A 23,077-nucleotide genomic window follows, 5' to 3' on the forward strand; every position below is an offset into this window, starting at 1 on the left:
TTCAGGTGGTTCGTAGAAACAATAGCACCTAACTTGGACAAAGATGGCCGTCCGAGGATAACATTGTAAGCTGGAAGTTCCCAAACCACCAAAAAATTTATTTGGACAGTAGCTTCCTTGGGAAAACTCCCAATCGATAGGTCCAACTGGACAGATCCCTCCGCTATTGCAGATGATCCTGCAAAGCCATATAAATGTGTGGATGATGGCTCCATCAAGTCCCTATCCACCTTAAGCTTATGATACACCTCATAAGATATTAGGTTCGCAGCTGACCTTGTATCAACTAAAACTCTATGTATTTCACGGCGCGCGATCTCTACCTTGATGACTATGGCATCATCATGAGGTAAACAAACGCCTCTCTCATCTTCTTCGCCAAAGGTGATAGAATCTTCACCATTTGGCCTCTTATTCTTCTGCGTTTCTCCGGTTCCAACAAATTTAGATTTTGTTTTCAACCTCCGGAGTGATTCGGGTTCTGGGCCTCCGAATATTGTAAGGATCGGTGACCAAGTAGCATCAATCACCTCCTTACCTTTTTTAGACCTCGGAGCCTCCTTCGGTTGTTCTGGACTAACTGAACGGTCCCTTTTGAGGCCCGCTTCACGTGGCTCCTCTCTTCTCTTGTTAACAAAATTGGACAAATGTCCCTGAGATATCAATCTCTCAATATCCGCCTTTAGATGACGACAATCATTGGTATAATGACCGTAATCCTTGTGGAAACGACAATATTTTTCTCGATCCTGCTGCTCTCCAGGCTTTAAAGGAATCTTCGGAGGCCACTTCAAAATATTTCGCTTCTTAATGATATTCAAAATATCAGCCCGAGGAGTATTTAATGGAGTATACTCATTTTTACCGGGAGATCTCTGCCGCCAAGCCTGAGGCTTTCCAACTCGATCCCGAACATTCTGGCTTTGGCTTCGCCTATTCTCAGGAACCTTTTGTTCTTTGGTAGAGGCTTTATTGTCCCCCTGGCACGCATCTAAGATCTCCGTGACTTCAGCCTGCTTTTGGCATCTCTGTACCAACTCAGCATAAGTTGTAGGCATATTCTGAAGTAATAACTCCAGGAGTCTTCGGTTAGTGAGTCCAGTGAACAAAGCAGTTTTAGCTACTTGCTCATCTAGATTCTCTATCTCCATTGTAACTCTATTAAATCTTTTCAAATATTCCCTGATTGCTTCGCTCTTCCCTTGTCTAATAGTAAACAAGATTTCCTCGGTCTTTTTAATCTGGATTCCACTCTGGAATCGCCCTATGAATTTGCGCACCAACTCATCAAAGTTCACGATCTTTCCCGATGGAAGGTTCGAAAACCATTTTTGCGCTGCTCCGGTTAAAGATGAACCAAAAACCCTGCGGAGAATTTCATCAGAATTACCTGCAATTGCCATAGTCTATTGATAATAACCAATGTGGGCTGTAGGATCTCCAGAGCCATCGAATGTAGAAAAAGTTGGCAAGCGGAAATTGTGAGGAAACTGGTATCCCGCAATTGGCTCGGCAAAAGGGGTCTTTCGAATAACTGAATAGATATCATCAGTTATCCTTCCTCTAGCCAATTGTCCCAGCTTCTGATTAATATTGGCCAATTCCTGACCAATATGAGTTGAATGATCTTCTGCAACACGATCACGACCTCGAACAAAACGATCATCACGAGCTACTCGATCATCACGAACGGCCCGCTCATCACGAACTGCTCGATCATCACGAACGGCTCGTCTAACAGTTGGTGAGTGAGTTTTCACTCCTGTATCCAACCTCGTATTCGAATCGGTTGTACTTTCCTGTGGTCTGTCAAACCGATCGTCCCGCCTAGGTAGATCATCTACTCTCCTAGGCACTAGGTCACCTTCAAAAAAGTTCTGACCGATATTCCGATCTTCAGTCAATCTCTGATCCCGTGGTAATACACGCCTCCCTGCATCGCGATGATCAGGTTCTTGTGGTAATACCACTCATATGGTTAGCATGCGGAGTGCCTGACTTAGTTCCAAAAGTTGGATCTTCACTTGATCCAATTGATCTTGGAGTGTCTCTGGAGGATTGTGTCCCCCTTGACCGCCATCTACTTCGAGAGGTAGTAAACTTCCCTGAGGAATATCTAGATTATTCTCTCTAGGGATTTGGACACCAGTATCGCATTGTGCAGCGGCTGCTGCTGCTGATCTAGTCACCATAGCTTTTTGAATCGTTCCCACAGACGGCGCTAAATGATGCGTCCAAAATCTTCTCAGCCCTTAGATCTCCTTAGAATGACCTGCAAAACAAAAGCGTCAGATGTGGCCCAACCGTTGGGGTCGGGAGTCCACCTCCGAAGGCTAAGTCAGTCGATGAACTTAATCACTCTGCTAGAAGCACAGAGCTAAGGAATGAATAACTGGAAAATGATTTAGATCATAAGCATCTGAGTGTTTACGTCCAAATGTGTGTATGGATCTGGATCTCCCATACCTTGTAGGTAAGTGATGTTTATATAGAGTGTACCTTCAAATCTTCTTCGTTGGATGTATTTGAGCCTTCTTCGGATAGTCGTTGGATTCTAACAGTTAGATCCATTGAGCGATAGACTTCTACTAGTTTGAACTAGTTGAGGACTCCTAGGGTAATCTCGTAGTTATTTGATGATTATCCCTTCAATAATGATAAGTGACAGCCGCCAAGTTGTGTCTGCCATCATTAGGGTAATTAACCTAATCCATAAGTCGGATTAGGGCATGCTTGTTGCTGATATAGTTCGCTTCCTCAGCAAGCTATCTCCTGGGCCCGGCTCGCTCGGAAGCGAGTCGATTCCCTTCATCCCGACCGGAGTCGAAGATCAAACCAAGTATGAACCAGGTTCGATCATATTTTCTCCACATCAATAACACACTCACAAGATAAATGCAATTCAATTTTGGAGCGTTGTATTACATATGAGTGGGTTCTCCCGCCCTCCTCTTTTGTCTTGGCCTAAAGAGATTGCTTGGTTGGAAGATCATTTATGTTGAACCTCTCTAAAAAGTCAAATACAACGATTTAATTTCACTGCCACTATATATAGAATTTGGGAAGCCCGTAATCAGGCCATTTTTAGTGACCGATCCTCTACACCAAATTCTGTTTTGGCTCGTGTGCTCAATGATACTCAAGGAAGGTATAACCAGATTAATCACCTAGTGGAGAACTCCCCTCTTAATCAGGATTTTTACGGTAGATGATATATTTCTGTCACTTATGTTAATTCATCTGAACGATGTCTAACTTGGACCCATCCTCCTGAAGGTTGGATAGCAATAAATTGTGATGGATCGGTGGTTGGGAATCAAGGAGGATTTGGAATGATGGGTCGTGATTCCAATGGAGACGTTGTCTTCGCAATTGCAGGATGATGTATTTAGTATCAACGTGTTATGAATGGAATTACTTGCTTTGAAAACTGGAATGGAGGCCGCAAGTAACCGTGGATTTCTGAACGTCGAAGTTCAAAGTGATTCTTTACAAGCGATCACTCTAGTGGATCAACTAGAGGTTGCACCTTGGACTGTGCGTGATTTGTTAAAAAACATCTGAGATTTGCGACGAGATTTTACAAATTGTATTTTCGTCCATCATTTGCGTGAAGTGAATGCCGCTGCTGATTTTTTGGCCGGTTTTATTTCATCTGAATCAGAGATGGAACATATATTCCTAGTCTATGCCTTACCCCCTCGTCTGGCAAAAATTGTTGCCGACGATAAAGCGGGGCATATCTATTATAGGTTGTAATTTACTATTTTATATTATAATATATTAATCAGCGCCTTTTTTACCAAAAAAAACACAAAAATACAAAATATAAAAAAAGAACACTTTTTTTTTTCTTTTGGAAAGGTAGCTTATTACTATGGGATGTAAACTAAATTACTAATATATATATATATATGATATATAACCGCTGACCAACCCACCACACAACACAACAAGCCTCCCAACAGTGGGGGCCATGGTTCTTGCCCTCCACGGTGCAGGCCAGCTAGTACAAGGCCGCTACCCCACCCTCTCCTAAGGACTTAGGTCGGGCCCCCCCCCCCCCCCCCCCCCCCCACCCATCATTGGCCAAAAATAACAAAAAAACACTTCTACAAAAAGACAAAATTGACAACTTACTGGGGTTTAAGAGGAGGTTTTACAACACCTCTCTTCTTACTTTTTCTGCTATAATTTGGGGATCCAATGGGTACAAGTGCCATTTTGGACAATTTTGCTATCCATTGATAAACCTTGGGGTTCAAATGAAAAAAAATCCCCTGTAAGAAATGACATAAATAAAGTACATATTGACCAAACAAAATAACAGCCCTGTAACATATGACTTCAGGGACATGGAAAATAGACGAGCACAACACAACGTGAAGCTTTGGAGCCTTGGAGGAGGTCTCAGATTATCAAGTCCCAAGAAGACTCAGGAGGAGAAGCACAACCGTGGATATAGAGAACTCAAGAAGCACAAATCACAAAGCTTCTCGTCTTACACAGGAAAATCAGGAAAAGAATGGTTAGATTAAGGGATTTTCAGTTCAACCCGACGGATTCATTTCTGAAAGCAAAACACAACCAAGAACTACTCTTTGCTATAAAAATGAAAGCAAACAAAATTCTTCTTCGCTTTTGCTCTGTTTATTTTGAATGGTCAGTTTAGGCTTACAAACTTGGAAGATAACTCTACAACATAAATGGTTTAATAATCCTCCTCAACCATGTATGGAGCATTTGTGTTCACTCTTTAATCCAGGGCTGTACAAATGAAGGTCACTGCAAAAAAAACCACTTGACAAAGAGAGAATTGACATTAGGAAAAAGAAAGAGATAAATACAATGCAGCTTGAAAACCCTTCACTCTGACTTGATTCTCTTGCTTATCTTCTCCTCCTTGGGCTTCGGGGTCTGAGCAAGTAACTTGAATGACCAAATCCCTAAGAAAGTTGCCTGAAATGGTGCAAGCCAATATACAAATATATGCTCCTTGGTTATATGATCTCCCCGAGCATACGCCCATCCCACGGCCTATAAAAAGGGAAGACATGTAAGTCTTGTTACTCTTGAGGCATTAAGTAAAAATATCTAGGAAAAAAATAGTACCAAGCTAATATGACAGGTTCAACAAAGTGCTTACAGAGGCAGGATTCATCAATCCACCCGTCAGATCGGAACCCAGTATATTAAGTGTCAATTTAGAGACACTGGAGATCCAATTTTTAATAAAAAAGCTACTGGGGTTGTTTTGAGCAACTCCAAGTGAGATCACAATAATTGTGAAAGTTAAGAGTCCTTCCGTTAATGCACCCCAGTGAATGCCAACGTTCAGGCGCGGACCGTGACCTATTTCTGGAAACGTCTCAATGATATACTTGACACCAACAATAGATCCGAGTACCTGAAACAAACTCAATATCAGTAACCATAAAACATCTCTATTTATGGTGACAATTCATTAAAGATCAGTTGAATAAAATGTGATCAAGACAAGTTTGTATTTTATCAACAATTTTAATTGCTATGCCATCTGTGTCTGTGTGAGCGCCGACGGAGTGTGAGGCCCTCAATTTCTAATTTTACTTGCACAAGAAAGTTTTTAACATGGCTATGATCTTAATGCAAGAGTGCACTGACAGAGATATTTGAGACACTCAGTTTTCCAGTTCTTTGCCCATTCAAACCTTCAGGTTTCCAATTTTGTCATTTCCCTCCACTATTCTTATGGAGAAAGTGTTAATGATTACCTATCCTTCTATACTTTTCTTAGCCCTTCATAAAATAGGGAACAAGTAAAGCATCTATAACTGGAAAATATTAGAATGCAACAATGCTAAGTTCCTAAGTACAACAATATATGATTCGCTCATTATAATACAGAACAGCCCAAAATTTAGTCAATGTAGTCTGGGGAGGGGTAGATAACCCCTTTCAACAGTATCACAAAAGCCACTAAAACAGAACTTAGGTCAACAATAGGATCAGAGTCAAATTTATTTAATGAAGGCCAGACTCTGGTCAATGTTTAGCAGTAACAACATGCAAACCCTAAATAAAAGAATCTTCCAATGGTCTGATTAGGATCAACAGTCAAAACAATATATATTTTCAAAACTATATCCAAATTTTGGAAATTGTCAGAGAAGCTCTGATCTGACTGAATCCTGGGTCAGAGGTCATTTACGGAAGATCTTCAATAACCCAAATTTACTTATCATCCAAGGAATGAATTTCCTTAGACACCGATATCAATCTCAGACAGAGGTCTCCAAGGTAAGATTGCCAATAAATTTTATTGAAATCCGTTCCCAGTGAATAAATATCAATATGACAGCATGTGAACAAGACAGTAAAAGTTGATAATTGACACTTCCAAACTTGAGAAAAATCAAATTTAGCAATCACAAAGAACGGAGATGAAATAGAAATTGATCAACAGAAGAAAAATGTACTATAGAGGAGGGATGAACACCTTTAATTTCCCCAAAACAAACCTAAATCAGAATCTCTCTAATACATGAGTTTCTCACTCTAAATTAATTTCACATCAACAAAAAAGCAACATCTGTGGCTTCAATCATGTTAATCATTGGATAAACATAATATCCTTGTAAACAATCCCAAGATCTATAACAGAATTAGAGGGGAGGAGAAAGAGAAACTGAGGGAGAAGAAGAGAGAATATTGGAGAACAAGGCTGGGCGATAGAAACTGTATATTCTACTGTACGAGACTCACATATTAATAATAAACTGAAATAGGATTACAAAAGGAAATATACCTCAAATAGAACTCTTACCTCTTACCTAATTAAACCAAACACTAAATAAGAAACTCACTTGGAAACTAATAACCATAGTCCAACAAGGAAACCACTAAAATCACAGACCTAACCCAAACCAATAAGAAAACCACTCTAGGGGGACTCCCCTTGTTGGGTTACGTCATATTTACTCTCATTATCTCTAACACCTCCCTCAAGTTGGAGTATACACAAAGAAAGCTCTAGCTTGGACAAATATGAATAACTTTGAAAAGCAGCACCAGTCTTGCACCAGTCTTGACTGTGTAGCAATCAGTCCAACAAGCTCAAATCAGCACCCCAATCCATGTCTTGGCAGCAACCAACGCGAACATCAAACACCCTTACCAATCAAGGTCTCAAATGCAACATGGCGATGTAATAGAAAAGTCCATCAAATGTAGCACCAAACAATTAGAAAAAGTCCACACATGTAGCATTGAAATGGCTACATAAAATTCTACCAAATGTAGAACTCCAATGCATGCACAAAAAATCTCATGAAAGTGCAGCTCCCATGGCTACACAAAATCCATACAAATATAGTTCCAGTGAATTCACAAAAGGCTATCCCAAGGAAAGCACTCCAACAATCCAACTCACTCGAGTCCATTAAAATCCAGAAAAGTTTCTTACCATCTTCAATCTCCCCTTAATGTGTATCATTCATTACATATGACTAAAAAACAACTAATAATCACCTCAACCTTTATAACAGAAATCCCATAAAAAAAAAATCCCAATGTTTTCAATTATGACGAAAAATGAAATCCCAAACTGACAGGAATGACAAATAAAGGAACGAAATGGCAAATCTATAAATAGAGAAATCACCAAAAAGAAACACAAATAAAAGCCAAAGAGTAAACTTGGAAGTCTAAATTGAAGGGAACATTGTGGGAACCAATCAAATTAAATATAGAAACAAACAATAATGGTAACATAAAATAAAGCAAGTCTAGGAATCAGGAAATAGAATCTGAAACCAGAATCAGAAAACCAAATCAGAAATGGAACTAGAAAATCAAATCAGGAACAGAACCAGAAGATATAATCAGAAAATAGAATCAAGAACACAAAACATAATCAAAAAACTAACCAGGAATTGAAATATAATTGATCCCAAAACCAACCAAAAACTAAACCCATAACCAATATATATTCTTAGACCAACAAACCAAATCACACTTGAACCATCTAATATAACCAACAATCGACCCCTTTCTCAGATTTCCTAAATCAGAAGTAAACCTTAAACCTCAAAGACAATATGCACAGGTTGAAGAAGACACAGATCCAAACAATCGACTCTACCAAAGCTTCCTCAATATTCTTCTTCTTCCTCCTCCTCTTCTTCTTCTTCAACCAATTGCTATTCTTGATGAACAGATCTACAAGCGATGTGAAAAACCAGCGTGGACAACAACAATGGGAGCACCTGCTACTTCCCTCATCTCTTCGACTTTACCTTTAATTTTTTTTTTCAAATCATCGACAAAGAAACCAGACTGCAACTACTCCAATGACATCAACAGTGCTCTTTTTTTGCCTATCGATGATCAATCTTTGATATTTCTGATAACAATAAAAGCTTAAACCAATCTCCAAGAATCAAAAACTTCAATTACCACCACAAAAGAAATAAACTACAGTAATCCAGAAGGAACAAGAATATTCCTCATATCTGAATTGTGCATTACTGCAGGGTTTTTAAAGCTAGAAAACACTTTATTGAGTCTAGAATAACCTCTCTTTGCTGGGAAGTCCTATGCAGCCCTTAGTTTTAGAGAAATTCCACTACAACCTGATGCAAAATTAAAGACATATTTAAGAAAGAAAAAGCCCATTGCATTAAGCCCATCAAAGGCCTAAAGCTATCATCTAAATCAACCCATGGCTTTCATGGGCTAGGACTGTTTTAGTGGGTTAAAGTTAGCCCACATATGTTGAACTTCATGGTCTAGACCTAAGCCCAAGTCTAGTTCTTAAAAAGTCAATAAAAGGGGTTGTGGTTTGAAAATAAAGAACTCATTGTCAAAAGAGTTTTCCTTTGTCAAAGAGTTAGGTAGTAGTTGAGTTATTAATAGGTAGGTGGTGTTAGCTAGTGGTTGGATGTTACATTAATGTTTATGTCTTTTTAGAATGCTATATAAAGAGACTTGTGTAAGAGGTGAAGACACAACTCATCAATTGAAATCAAATTGCTTTGTTAGCATTCCTTCCCTATGGAGAGTCCTTGTGTTTGATCAAGGTAGGTTGGTGTTCGATCCACCTTGCGGTGTGAAGCCCGGGTGTTATATTTTATTCTCAATTCCCTCAGATTGTCCTTTCAATTTCTTCATTATAGTTTTGTCCATGTTTGAAGGTCTATTCAGCCCATCTTGTTACACTATTATCCTTATAATACCAGTCTCGTTTCAGCCCTCTTTCACATCTGAATTCTGTCCAAATCTGAAATTGATTCCCTGTGAAAGGTCCTATTTGGCTACTATTTTGATCAATCAAATACAGTACTACATTATTTGGTATCAGAGCCATGACAGGGAGTGAAAATTCTGGACCATCCAGTCCAACTAATCCTATGGCGACAATGATGGAGATGGTTCAACAATTGAGCAACCAAATCACTGCGACCTAGAAGCAAATGGACGAGAGGTTCTCAAAAATGGAGGCCAGAGTTGCTGCCTCTACTCATGCTCCTCACCCTCCACTTGGTGAAGAATTCCATCCAACTCATTCTGTAGCCGGTTTTCCTACTCGGAGAAATATGGGGAGAGGACCCCAAAGGATTCCAGTTGTGCAACCAACTTTTGAGGAACACCTACGAAGTTATTTCGCAGGAGAACAACCTACATTCAATAGGCATGTTGGTGACTCTCACAGGGTTAAGCTTGAACTCAAAGAATACTCAAGTAAGCATGATCCTCAAGTTTTTTTTATTGGTTGGCAGTGTTGGATGACTATTTTGATTGGTATGAACCGGAGGTACGAAAGATGAAGTTAGAACGTACCAAGCTGGTTGGAAGTGCACGTGAATGGTGGAGAACTCATGAATATGAATTGGAAGATCGTGGTAGAGCTCCTACTACATGGGAGGAAATGAAGGAAGAACTGAGAGAAAAGTACTTGTCATCTACTTTTCAATTGCGACTACAAGACAAGTTAAATTCTCTTCACTAAGGAAACTTGTCAGTTGCAGAATATATGGAACAATTTGACTCTCTTTCTTCTCGTACAGGAATTCGAGAGAGGGAAATCCAAATCTTGTCACGTTTCAGATTGGGTTTACGGCCTGAAATCAATAGGGCCATTGGCGTTGTGGATGTAGAGAACGTGCGGGATTGTTTTGAAAAGGCCCTACGTGCAGAAGAATTATTGGCATCGAACAACAAAAGGTCTGGATACCAAGCCGAGGAGGCTAGGCAAAATTTTCCAGCACCAAAACCTACAACAACCACCCCTACTCAACACACATTACCTACCTGACAAGATAAGGGCAAGGCTCCTATAACTAGTGGCAGCCAAGCACAATGTTTTCAATGTCAAGAGGTTGGACATTATGCTAAATATTGCCCACACCGTCAAAAGATTAATGTTGTTGCTGAGATAGAAAAGTCAGCAGAGGAAGAAGATCCTGATCTATTTATGTACACGCTCGATGATGGCAACTATGACGGAGCTGCATATGATGAGGACGATGCTAATAGAGGTGATGCTTATGGCATTCATATAGTAAACCGCATCTTGGTGGCTAAAACCAAAGGAGAGGACTGGCGGCGCTTGTATCTTCTACAGCCATCTGAAGTCCGGAGATAATACCGCTTTGGTGATAATTGACATTGGGAGCTACGTCAACGTTACTTCAGACACCTTTGTGAAGAAAGCAAACTTGAAAGTGGAAAAGCACCCTCAACCATATCGGGTATCCTTGCTGAATGGGAATATTCTGGAGGTAAATCAACGGTGTTCCGTACCACTGAAGCTCCATCGATATGAGGAAGAGGTATGGTGTGATGTAATCCCTATGCATCTTTACGATGTTTTGTTTGGTCAAACATGGATGTATGATAATGATGTTATGGAAGAAAAACCAATGTGTATTCAAGTTCAAAGGACTTCACACTATCCTCCACCCAGTCAATGTCCCAGCTGAAATGCGTCAGCAGAGGTCCTTGAGGACCAACCAAAAGGGGACCGATGAAGCACAAAAGTTGTTGTCCATCCCGCAAAAGAAGCTGTTGGTTGTTCCTCACAAGGAGTTCATTCACACTAGCAATGATTCAGGGCTGGTATTGGCTCTCGTTACAAGGAAAGTCACGCCTTCACCTGAGGTGACGTTCCCTCCACCCAACAAAGAGTTACTTTCTGATTTTTTTGATGTGGTTCCTGATGAGTTGCCTAATGAGCTACCTCCTACGCGCGATATCCAACATGCCATTGATTTGGTACCGGGTTCGGTGTTACCAAACCTACCGACTTATCGCCATAGCCCAACAGAGCACAATGAACTCAAAAGACAGGTGAATGAGTTGCTACATAAAGGATTCATTCAAGAGAGCTTAAGTCCATGTGTTGAACCAGCATTACTACTGACTCCAAAGAAGGATGGCTCATGGCGCATGTGTGTGGACAGTAGAGCAATCAACAAGATTACAGTCAAGTATAGGTTTCCTATACCGCGGCTTGATGACATGTTAGACATGCTATCCGGGGCTAAGATCTTTTCTAAATTGGATCTTAGAAGTGGCTATTATCAGATTCGTATTCGGCCTAGAGACGAGTGGAAGACTGCCTTCAAGACCAAGGATGGACTATTTGAATGGAAAGTCATGCCTTTTGGTTTGACGAATGCACCTAGTACATTCATGAGGGTGATGACACAGGTACTCCGTCCTTTTATTGGTCGATTTTTGGTCATATATTGATCTACAGCAAGCATCCAGATGATCACATCGATCATCAACGGCAAGTCTTAAGAGTGCTTCGCCATGAAGAAGCTATACATCAATCTCAAGAAATGCTCCTTTATGCTGCCAAAAGTTGTGTTCCTTGGTTTTATTGTCTCATCACAGGGGGTTAAAGTTGATCCAGAGAAGATAAAAAGTATAACAGATTGGGCTACACCAAAGACAAACATCGAGGTTCGTAATTTTCATGGACTTGCATCGTTTTACAGGAGATTCATTTGGAACTTTAGTGCAATCATGGCACCTATTACCGAGTGTTTGAAGCAAAGCAAAGGTGAGTTCAAGTGGACAGCAATGGCAACCAAAGCCTTTCATCTTATCAAGCAAAAGATGACAGAGGCTCTAATACTTTGCCTACAAGATTTTGGGTATATTTGAGGTAGCAACTGATGCCTCACATATTGATCTAGGAGGTGTATTGATGCAAGGAGGGCACCCTAGCGCTTTCTACAGCGAGAAACTCAATGATGCCAAGCGACGCTATTCGACATATGATCTGGAGCTCTATGCTGTTGTCCAGGTGTTACGCCATTGGAGACATTATCTCATCGGCAAAGAGTTCATTCTCTATACCGATCATGAGGCACTGAAGTATCTACATTCATAGAAGTCAATCAGCAACAAACACACTAAATGGGTTGCTTATCTCCAAGAGTTTGCCTTCGTAATGAAGTACAAGGTAGGAAAGGAGAATACAATGGCTGATGCATTGAGCCGAAGAGTACTTACTCTTAGCACATTCTCAGCACATGCAGTTAGCATTGATCAGATACGTGATGAGTATGCATCTGACGAAGATTTCAACATGCCATACAAGGAGTTACAGCAAGGCAGGCAACATCATAAATACTCACTTCACGATGGGTATTTGTTTTTGGGAACTCAGTTATGCATTCCAAATTCTTCCCTATAACATCACATCATACGGGAGCTGCATGGCGGAGGTTTGGGAGGTCACTTTGGCAAGGATAAGACTATTATACAAGTTACCGATCGGTATTATTGGCCCCATATTGCAAAGGATATTGATCATGTAATCAAGGGATGCAGAGTCTGTCAGCTAGCCAAGTGAACCAAGCAAAATACAGGTCTGTACTCACCACTACTAGTTCCTCATGCACCTTGGATTGATATTAGTATGGATTTCGTACTTGGGCTACCCTCAACAAAAGAGCGATCCGACTCCATTATGGTTGTAGTTGACCGATTCTCAAAGATGGCTCACTTTATACCATATCGAAAGACCTTTGATGCATCTCACATTGCAAAAATATTCTTTAAAGAGGTTGTACGACTACATGAGCTACCAAGTAGCATTGTCTTAGATCGTGATGTCAAGTTCATGAGCTACTTTTGGAAGACATTGTGGCTGAAAAGTAACACAAAGTTACAGTTTTCAACCGCATTCCATCCACAAACTGACAAGTAGACAGAGGTGGTGAATCAAAGCTTGGGAAACTTACTGAGGTGTTTGTTTCGTGACTATGAAAAGACATGGCCGTCCATACTCGACATAGCTGAGTTTACTCACAACAACTCAGTTAATCGTACAACAGGTCATACTCCTTTTGAGATTCTACTTGGAGTTCAACCCCGACGGCTTATAGACCTCATTCCATTACCAGCACAAGCACGCGTGAGTATTGAGGCTGACGAGCTTCTGTGCCATATCACAGAGGTACATGTTGATGTTCGCCGAAGAATAGCTCTCAACAATGATGTCTACAAGGCTACAACAGATCATCATTGACGATATGTGGAGTTTCAAGCGGGAGACATGGTGATGGTTCATGTCAACCCAGAAAGGTTCCAACATGGGGTCAACAACAAACTCCATCCAAAGAAGATGGGTCCATACAAGGTGCTGAAACGCATTGGACCAAACGCTTATGTACTCGAGCTACCAGAAGAAATGAACATAAGCAATGTCTTCAACGTGGCTGACTTACATCTTTATGTAGGACACCACTCTGATGATGGAGACACTGAACAAATGTTAAGGTTGCCCCAACTCAAGCCACCAATCATTGACATCATTGAGGAGGTTTTGGATGACTCTTACAAAACCACTCGTCGTAGCACTGGATACCATGCTTTCCTCGTCAAATGGAAGAATCGTCCTCAACATGATAGTACTTGGATTCATGCTGATGATTTCAAGAAACTCAATCCCGATTTGTACGAACGTTACATGTCGTTCATTCATTCGTCGAAGACAAATGTTTTCAAACCGGGGAGAGTTGATGTAGAATTAAAGTCATATTTAAGAAAGAAAAAGCCCATTGCATTAGGCCCATCAAAGGCCTAAAGCTATCATCTAAATCAGCCCATGGCTTTCATGGGCTAGGACTGTTTTAGTGGGTTAAAGTTAGCCCACATATGTTGAACTTCATGGTCTAGACCTAAGCCCAAGTCTAGTTATTAAAAAGTCAATAAAATGGGTTGTGGTTTGAAAATAAAGAACTCATTGTCAAAGGAGTTATCCTTTGTCAAAGAGTTAGGTAGTAGTTGAGTTATTAATAGGTAAGCGGTGTTAGCTAGTGGTTGGATGTTACATTAATGTTTATGTCTCTTTAGAATGCTATATAAAGAGACTTATGTAAGAGGTGAAGACACAACTCATCAATTGAAATCAAATTGTTTTGTTAGCATTCCTTCCCTAGAGAGTCCTTGTGTTTGATCAAGGTAGGTTGGTGTTTGATCCAATCGATCCACCTTGTGGTGTGAAGCCCGGGTGTTACATTTTATTCTCAATTCCCTCAAGTTGTCCTTTCAATTTCTTCATTATAGTTCTACCCCTGTTTGAAGGTCTATTCAGCCCATCTTGTTACGCTATTATCCTTATAATACCACTCTCGTTTCAGCCCTCTTTCACATCTGAATTCTGTCCAAATCTGAAATTGATTCCCTGTGAAAGGTCCTATTTGGCTACTGTTTTGATCAATCAAATACAGTACTACATTACAACCCTAACCCTAAAACTGGGTTTACATCACCAGGGTTCCATATATCACTCAATATGCCACTTAATGTTTTGATTGTAACAACAGTCTAGAAACACCAACCCCTGCTTCAATCTGAGATGCGACCTAAGCAAATGCAACAATCCAAACTCCCTGAACAAGCCCTAACATACTAGGTTATAAGATAAAAATAGAAAATTCAAGTTCCAGTAATTACATCAGCGGTCTAGGATTCAGCATTAAACACAACATAGAAGGAAAAAAATTAGAACTTACAGATACAAATTACCTAAGCTTGTTAATTCCAACAGATGAATACTTCATCCAATAGCCTGTATTGCAGCATATAGGTCTGATTAAGAACATGAACAGCAGCAACAGTATCTTTTTCTTTTGTGTTTTTTACTGGGAGCCCACTTAACTGGGGTGAAACTATGACCTGCCCACTTAAGTGAGAAATATTATTGAATGCCTACCTTTTACAATTTCAAAAATTACCCATTACGCACTGTTAATTTGAAACTGAAATGAACATTTTGCCCATAGAGCTGTTATGACCATATTTCCCATACCCAACCCCCTTAGGAACTAATTCCATTCTTGTGTTGGCTTTATTGTTTATTGGGTCATATTTTGCCCATCTTCTTCCCATACCTCACCTTACTAGAAGCTACCCACCACCACAAGAAACCATCACACCCCCTCCCCCTGCCGGAAATCACCCAACACCTTCCCCCTACCGGAACCCTAATCCACCCAGTTTTAGCCATTTTCAAGCTCATTTTAGGGATAAACAAACCAATTCCGATGGACCAATTAATGGTTAGAAGTTGGAAATTGGTTTTAAACCCTCTTCCTTAGGAACTAATTCCATTCTTATGCTGGCTTTATTGTTTGTTGGGTCATATTACACCCAAGGAAAAAATTTCAGTTGAAATAGGAATTTTGACCTTGAAAAAGGTCGAAATTTGTAATTTTTTTTTCTGAAAATTCGAACTTCAATTTCGGGCCTCATATGGACTCAAAATGATTTTGATTCTTGCATGCTACCTATTTCAAGCATAATAAATACTATGGAGCTACCAGTTCACCAAAAAAAACCATTGAAAAGGTAATATTCAAGTATATAGTATAAATGAGAAGAAGCGAGAATGTTACCAATTATAAGTCTACTCTATTCCATGTCTCCCTCTTCCATCTGCACCTTATACAAATGACAATACAAGTTCCATGATGTTTGCCCCATATAATTATCGACGTAGTTGGCAATTGTAGCTCTGTACGTGGCCTCATCCACATGCCTAAGATTTCCTAAAAGTGGGAAGTTCTAAATCTCCGAATGAGGAATTGGCTCAACTGCATATGGAAAGGCTCGTGGTGGCTATGGTATAGATTGGAAGATCTACCCAAAAAATGAAAGAACACCTTGGTTGTCAGCAGGGCAGGGACACCATAAGGTCCATACTGACAAATTGTGACAATAAGGTTCTAGTGGCTGACTACTAGGTGACAATGGTAGGGACACTATAAGCTCCATAAACTCCATAATCATAAGGCTCCACTTGTGGGTGACCCTAAGTCTGATAACCAGGAGGGACATCATAAGGTCCATAACTATAAGCTCCATAAGTCGACCTATAAAACCAATACTCTCCACAACAGTATCATATGGGACATACAAGCCTATGCCATCCGGATCCTCTAGAGGTGGAGCCTCTAGAATCATTTATGCTCATCGATCTCAAAGATCCCACCAAGCTCTCCACATCAGTCGGACGGTAAGACCCATATGATGGCGTGTCCTCCGTGCTATAGTCGTGTTGTCTCCCCTTTCCCCTTCCTCGAATAAGTAGAGAAAACATTTTTGCCTCAAGATGCAACTCCAGTATGATCTGAATCATGTGTCACGTGGATGAACCGACACTCGCCTATGAATCTCGGCGGTCGTCCCTCCCCCCGACTCTCACGTATTGCTGGTGCTAGTGCTGGTGGTGGTGGTGGTGCAAGTGGCGGTGGTCTATCCTTAGGATCAACTAAATCTTGATCACGAGGTCCAACACCCTCCTCATCCCCTCCATCATCATCCTTATCATCATCATCGTCATCATCATCACCATCGTTGTCATTGCCAGAGGCCTAAGTTACATCATCCTTAGTGTCGAACCAGACAATCAAATCCTCACTCTGGGTGGATGCACTAGGGTGTGGCACAAAGGGACGGGCAGTCACTACATATGCACTCCCCTCCTAGACCATGAAGTCCTCCACATTAGCCCCTACTAGGACGACCTCCCTCCTCATCCAGCAATGGCTCTCCACTGTCCCTGATCCATTCAATTACTGGGTTATCATCATCATCCATCTCAAATATGTCGGCCTACTGGATAATGTTACTCTCTCTGTCCATCCCCTATCTGATATAAGCCTCCCTCAGTCTCATATTATAGTCTACGTAGACAAGGTCCTCTAGACACTTCACACTCAATCAGTTACGCCTCTTTGAGTGGATGAGGCTAGAGGTGCTCTAATTTCGCTCACAACCAGTGGCAGAACATGTATGGGAGAGCACTTTGCTTGCAATAGTGCTCAAGTGGGGTAAGTCATGTCCAGATTGCAACCACCATTCAGCTACAACAAACATAGACTCCAAGTCATTTTAATACTTAAATAGCTAAGTTAAAGATAGAATATAATAATTAAATATATAATGAATGAACTTACCCCAAGAGAGGATTCCCATCCCGATACGGCCATGGAACAATTGAAGCTCCCAGTGGCATCCCTAAATGCCTTTATATAATATATAAAGAAAAAATAATAACTAGGTTAATAACTTAGTATAAAACTATGAATTATGAATACCAAATCACTATCTCACCTCCATTAGGATGATTGCTTGCTTAAACGGATCCGGTTCTCACTTCTCCACTACAGTTTGGACGGCATCCATCAAATCTTGTCTCATCCCAAGATTGTCCTTGTAATGGTACTTAGGATTTAAATAATATGTTGTGTAAGAAAAAGAAAAAGTAATAAGGAATAGTCAATACTTAATACTGTGATAACATAATGAAACTTAAATTGAATCCTAGACTTAACAACTAACCAGCCTTATGCAGTGGATGCTACAACATAGACTCCCATCTAACTTAGATGATGTCGAGGACTTTTTTGTTGCCATATAGGTTGACCTAAGCAACTTGCTATTTCATCCTATCTACTATAGCCCATATGCGTGGTAGAGTAGGTATTCTTTGTTGATCTACCATCCTCAACACATGCACCACAGACTCAAGCATCTTCACCACTATCCTCACATTATGCCAGAAACTGTCATTGAGTATGGTCAACTGTGCTCTCTTTCCTCCTTCGGATGAAGAACCCTCCTAGTTAAACCATTACCTGACGCAAACATGCTCCTAAGGCCAGTCTTCCTACTCTCAAAGCTTTGCAATGATATCCAATTGGTAGCAAATATGGTTCTGTTTGGCCTCACTAAGTCACCCTGACACTTGTCCCTCATCATCTTTAATGCATGTGTGGCTATAGATGAAGGTGCTAACTTGTTGGGCTTACTCCACGGTCTTCTTCACAAGCTTGACCTTTCCGATGTCCTTTAGCATTAAGTCAATGCAGTGAGCAGCACATGGAGTCCAAAAGAGCCTATATTTGTCATCAAGGCATCAATACAAAGTTATAAAGTGTACATGTAATGTAAATATATGTATTTAAAAATAAAAATTAGTACTAGAAGTATAAGCATGTTTTGATACCTAGAGTTCCCCTGCATCTTTAACCCAACTTTCTTGTAGTTGGAGTCATTATCAATCACACTTTGGATCACATTCTCCAATGCAACCTCCTTCACCACTTGCTTTAATAATTTATAAATGTATTTGCATCCTTCTTCTCACCGAATGCATCTAATGACTTGAGGAGCAATGTCCTCTCATCATAATTCAACATGAAATTGATGATGGACTCTAATGGGACAAGTCCAACCATCAGCCATCATAGTCACTCCATAATAAGCTCACATGGGCTTTAATCCATTAATACTCACTTAACTCCTCCTTATGCTTAGGCAGATAGACATTATCTATCTAATATGGAGTGGGTCCCTGTACACCACTCCCAGCCCTGCCTATCTTCTCAATCATATCCCTATAGTAGGGCCTTTGGGTTGTATGTACTGGAATACTAAGATAATAAGCCCATTTGGAAAAAATCATCCCTACTTTCTCTTTCAGACTCCCCATAAGTGCTTCATCTTTCTCTGCTTTTGCTCAAGCCTCCTAAATAAGGCTGGATCATTGCGAAGAATCTCCAGATCCGGATCTGTAGGATGCGCTGATGAAGCTCGGCCCATGGGATAGGAACATCCTACCTCACACTCTAACTCCTGATAAGGACTTGGAAGCTGTTTGTGCCTCCCATACCTATTTGCTCTCTAAAGGACCCACAACCCATGGACCTATGTTGCCTCCTCATGTCATCAACCTTATGTTGCTCCTTACTCATCATCATTGCCTTCCTGATATGTTCGGCCTCTAGGTCAGGGTCACATCCATACTCTCCTGGCTCCTTTAGATTATAATCCCCAAGCTCTCGAAGGTCATCTATGCATGCATCCTCGAACTCCTCCCTTTGTGTTCTCTTCTCTTTCCTCTTTTGCTTTCCCCCTCTCAAATATGAGGCCATTGTCTTCTTGACCTCTGAGGGCACCTTGTGCCACCCCACTACATCCTTATTTCCACAAGCTAGATGTACCTTCAGTCTATTGACCCCACTTTCTCCTATTTGTTTTTTTGCAGTAATTATACTCACTCTTCCTACTATCAGCTGTCAATGGCCTCCCATACTGCCAAGCTATGTCTGACATCTTTGAAAGAAAGTGTCTAATACAAGAAATACACACTAAGTATCTTGAAAAAGCTCCACAATATGCTCAAAAAGTTACATACATGCTTCTAATAATAACCCTCCTATTTTTAAATATAAAACAAAAATAAATAATTATTTTTTAAATATCAAATAATTTAAAAAATATATAAATACAAACTAATTATCTTAAAAAGATCCACAACATACTCCAAAAATTGCATACATGCTTCCACTAACACTCTCCTATTTTAAAATTAAAAAATTTTAATTATTTTTTTAATATTTAAATATTTTTTAAATGATTTAAATATATACTAAATATAGTAAAAATAGATAATTAACAGAAAACATTTTAATTCAACACCATCATAGCAATATGGTGTCTTAACTCTCACAAACATTAATTTGAAGCTCATACATCTACTATACATTTTTATGTAATATACATAATTTACAAAATAAATTTTAATAACAGAAAAATAATAGTAGGAAGAACCAAAAACTAATTTTGATAGTAGAAATTCATAGATCAACACTCTAAAATAAATATACTTAAATTTGGAAGCAATCCAAGAAGATTTAAGGCACAAATAAAACAAAAATCAAAAAATGAGGAAGTTGGTTACTCACCTTGCAACATTTGAGAAAATCTACAAATGGAAAACCAAATCTAGTGTTTGAATGAAATGAAGTTCTAGAAAGTAGGTGAAGTTGGGGTAGAATCCAAGAGAAATCAAAAAAAAAATTGAAAAAAGGGTCAAAATTTGAGAGGCAATTTGGGCGAAATGGCGGAACCTGCAATATTTCACAGGTTCCGATTGAAAATTTTGATTTTACAACATGATCTGTACCATTTTGGCCCGATACTGAAACAATACAAAATTTCGTGTTGTATCGACGGAAATTATGTATCATTTCGATCAATACGAATCATTTTGTGTGCCTGTCCTTGTATTCATTGTTGTCACTGAAATGAGGCAGCTTAGGCTAGTTGAGGCGATAAGTCAACGGGATGCCCTCAGAGGCACTTTTGAGGCGGTCGAGGCGTTTCAAGGCGTTTGAGGCATTCTAAGTGAAATGTTGGATATGTTTGTACATGAACATGTATAATGGAAAAGAAAAATATCATATTCTAGTCATCCTATATGGCATATATTGATGCATTCATTTGTCTTGATGATAATGAAGCTTCTATTCTTTTCTTTTTTGGGGTAGCAAATGAAGCTTCTATTATGAAAAAGACAAAGCAGAAATGAAGAAAATTGGTTTTTCAGCAAACAAGGACCTAGGTAGAGATCATTAGGCTTCAACATGCTATTTTAAATTGGAATAGGTAACTAATCAATTGCCAATTGATTCTCTGGCTTCAATTTGGCATCATTGATTTGGTTTAAAAAAATAATAAAAAATAAAAGTTGGTTGCCTTGGGGTCTAAGGCGACGCCTCAAACATCGAAGCGACCGCCTTATGACCTAACAATAAGGCAACGGTCACCTTATGACCCCGGAGAGCACCCGGACGCCTAAGCTATACCTTAACAACAATGCTTGTATTTCATTTTGGTTTTGAAAAGCGCTGACATTTCAACCGAAATTTTGACAATTTCGGTCAAATTTTTCTTCTATGATCCTAGATATTGTACCTGAATTAAAAATCCAATTACATAACTATCCTAACAAATAAATAACAAAATCCTAAGTTACCTCTAAAACTCCCACGAAAACAGCTTCTATTTTATCTCCTTGCAGGCTGGATTTGGTGTCCACCAAATTTGAATCTATCTCCTTGCAAGCAAGACTTGGGACCCACCAAATATGAAGAATTATCTCCTAGGTTACTGTTCATGTTACTGTAGCATGAAGAATAACTACAAGATGTGCTGCATCAAGGAACTAATCAATTTGAAAATGGAGGAGATGAATCACAGCGCCCATCCCTCAGGAAGGCAAAATATAACAAACCTGACAGGTTGCTACTAAACAAGGACTAATACGCTGACTGATAAAATTCAGTTTTATGCACAGAACAAGAAAATGTAAATTGAATGTCGACCCACTACTTATGTTCAAGTCTCCAATGACCCACCTCATTCAAAATATTAATTACCAACTAACAAGATAGCAATTGAAAGAACAAGAATATCTGTTGGACGAAAAAAAAATTATCAATGGACCAAAACTGGAATAAGAAAATGAAATCAGAATTCTTCAGAAGTATAAATGACACCTAAATCAGATAGCAATCAACTAAACAAATTCCCATTTTCACGCACGAATGCACTAAAGTCGATCATTCAACAGAACCCAATAAAACAGAGGAGTATATACTTAAGGAGAATGAATAAATCAAAATATTTTAACAAACTGAAAACACTAAATTTACTTACTAATCAACTAAACAAGTTCAAAGGATATTTCGAATCAAATAAAGCAGGCATAACATCAAATCAACTAATTCAACTGCTTATATTGAACAGGATTTCAACCTGAGCAGGAATCCTTGCGCCAATAGTGAATAAAAACTCAGTGAAATCCGTAGATACAGCACCCAACAATACGGTCAAAGGATTATAAGACCCACCACCAGTTATCTTACTCAACCAAGCAAAGAATAACATACTCAAGATTGACAGAGAAGCTTTGAGGATTTCTCCTTTGGTTTCAAAACCAAACCCTAGAATGTTGAAAACAAAAATCTTGATGAGAGCTCCTGACCACACCCACATGAAGGAAAGGACTAAATCTGACAATATAAGCCGCACAGAAGCCATAATGATGTGGGATACTCTCCTTCAGCTAATTTCTTGCTTGGGTCTCGTGTTAAATACTTGGAGAAGACGATGACATCGGGTAAAAGGGACCCAACAAGTTCGCCTTGCTGTTCGAGATCATTTCGGAACAGTTGGAATTGGAAGTTTCAGCATACAGGGCAAGCTGAACTCTAGCCAGGTTTCACTTTTGACAAGTGGTTTAACAAAAAAAAACATTGAGAAAAATTCTTTTTCAGAGCTCAGGTCCTATTTATTCCATTCTCACCTCTCTATCACTAATTTTGCTTGGACCATCAAGCCTCTCTATCACCCAAAAAAAAATCAAGCCTCTCTATCACTAACTTGATGGTCAGGCGCATCAAATCACGCCAGCACCCTATATTTTCTAATTCCCAAGTTACCCTCGATTTTTTGAACCAACTAGTTTCTTTGTTTCAAATTAATCCGGTTCACAAGAATTGGTTCAAACTTTTTAGTGAAAAATTGAATTAATTCTGTATTTTCTCACACACCAAAATACCATTCCAAACAAAAACAAAAAAACAAAAAAATGGAGATACCATTTACTTTCTATGCAGGAAAGAAAATCATACCATTAAATCTTTTCAATCTTCTCAGAAAATGAGGATCTATTGTTCAACCAAAGGTACGACCAAAGTATGAAATCTCGCCTAATTTCGCCGGT

General features: G+C 39.5%; 1 protein-coding gene across 1 annotated transcript; it reads right to left on the bottom strand.

The window, feature by feature from the left end:
• Nucleotides 1-4,627: 4,627 nt before the first annotated feature.
• SIP2;1 (small and basic intrinsic protein 2;1) lies at nt 4,628-22,676 on the bottom strand. The gene is made up of 3 exons (XM_089136361.1): nt 22,108-22,676; nt 5,147-5,407; nt 4,628-5,037 (listed from the first exon to the last, which is right to left on the bottom strand). The coding sequence occupies exons 1-3, from the start codon at nt 22,390-22,392 to the stop codon at nt 4,867-4,869; spliced, it is 717 nt and encodes a 238-aa protein (XP_088992487.1). The 5' UTR covers nt 22,393-22,676; the 3' UTR covers nt 4,628-4,866.
• Between the last annotated feature and the right edge of the window lie 401 nt (nt 22,677-23,077).

Source organism: Hakea prostrata, chromosome 10, assembly GCF_041222555.1.
Source record: "Hakea prostrata isolate BN-2017 chromosome 10, UWA_Hpros_2, whole genome shotgun sequence".
NCBI classification, from domain to species: domain Eukaryota; kingdom Viridiplantae; phylum Streptophyta; class Magnoliopsida; order Proteales; family Proteaceae; genus Hakea; species Hakea prostrata.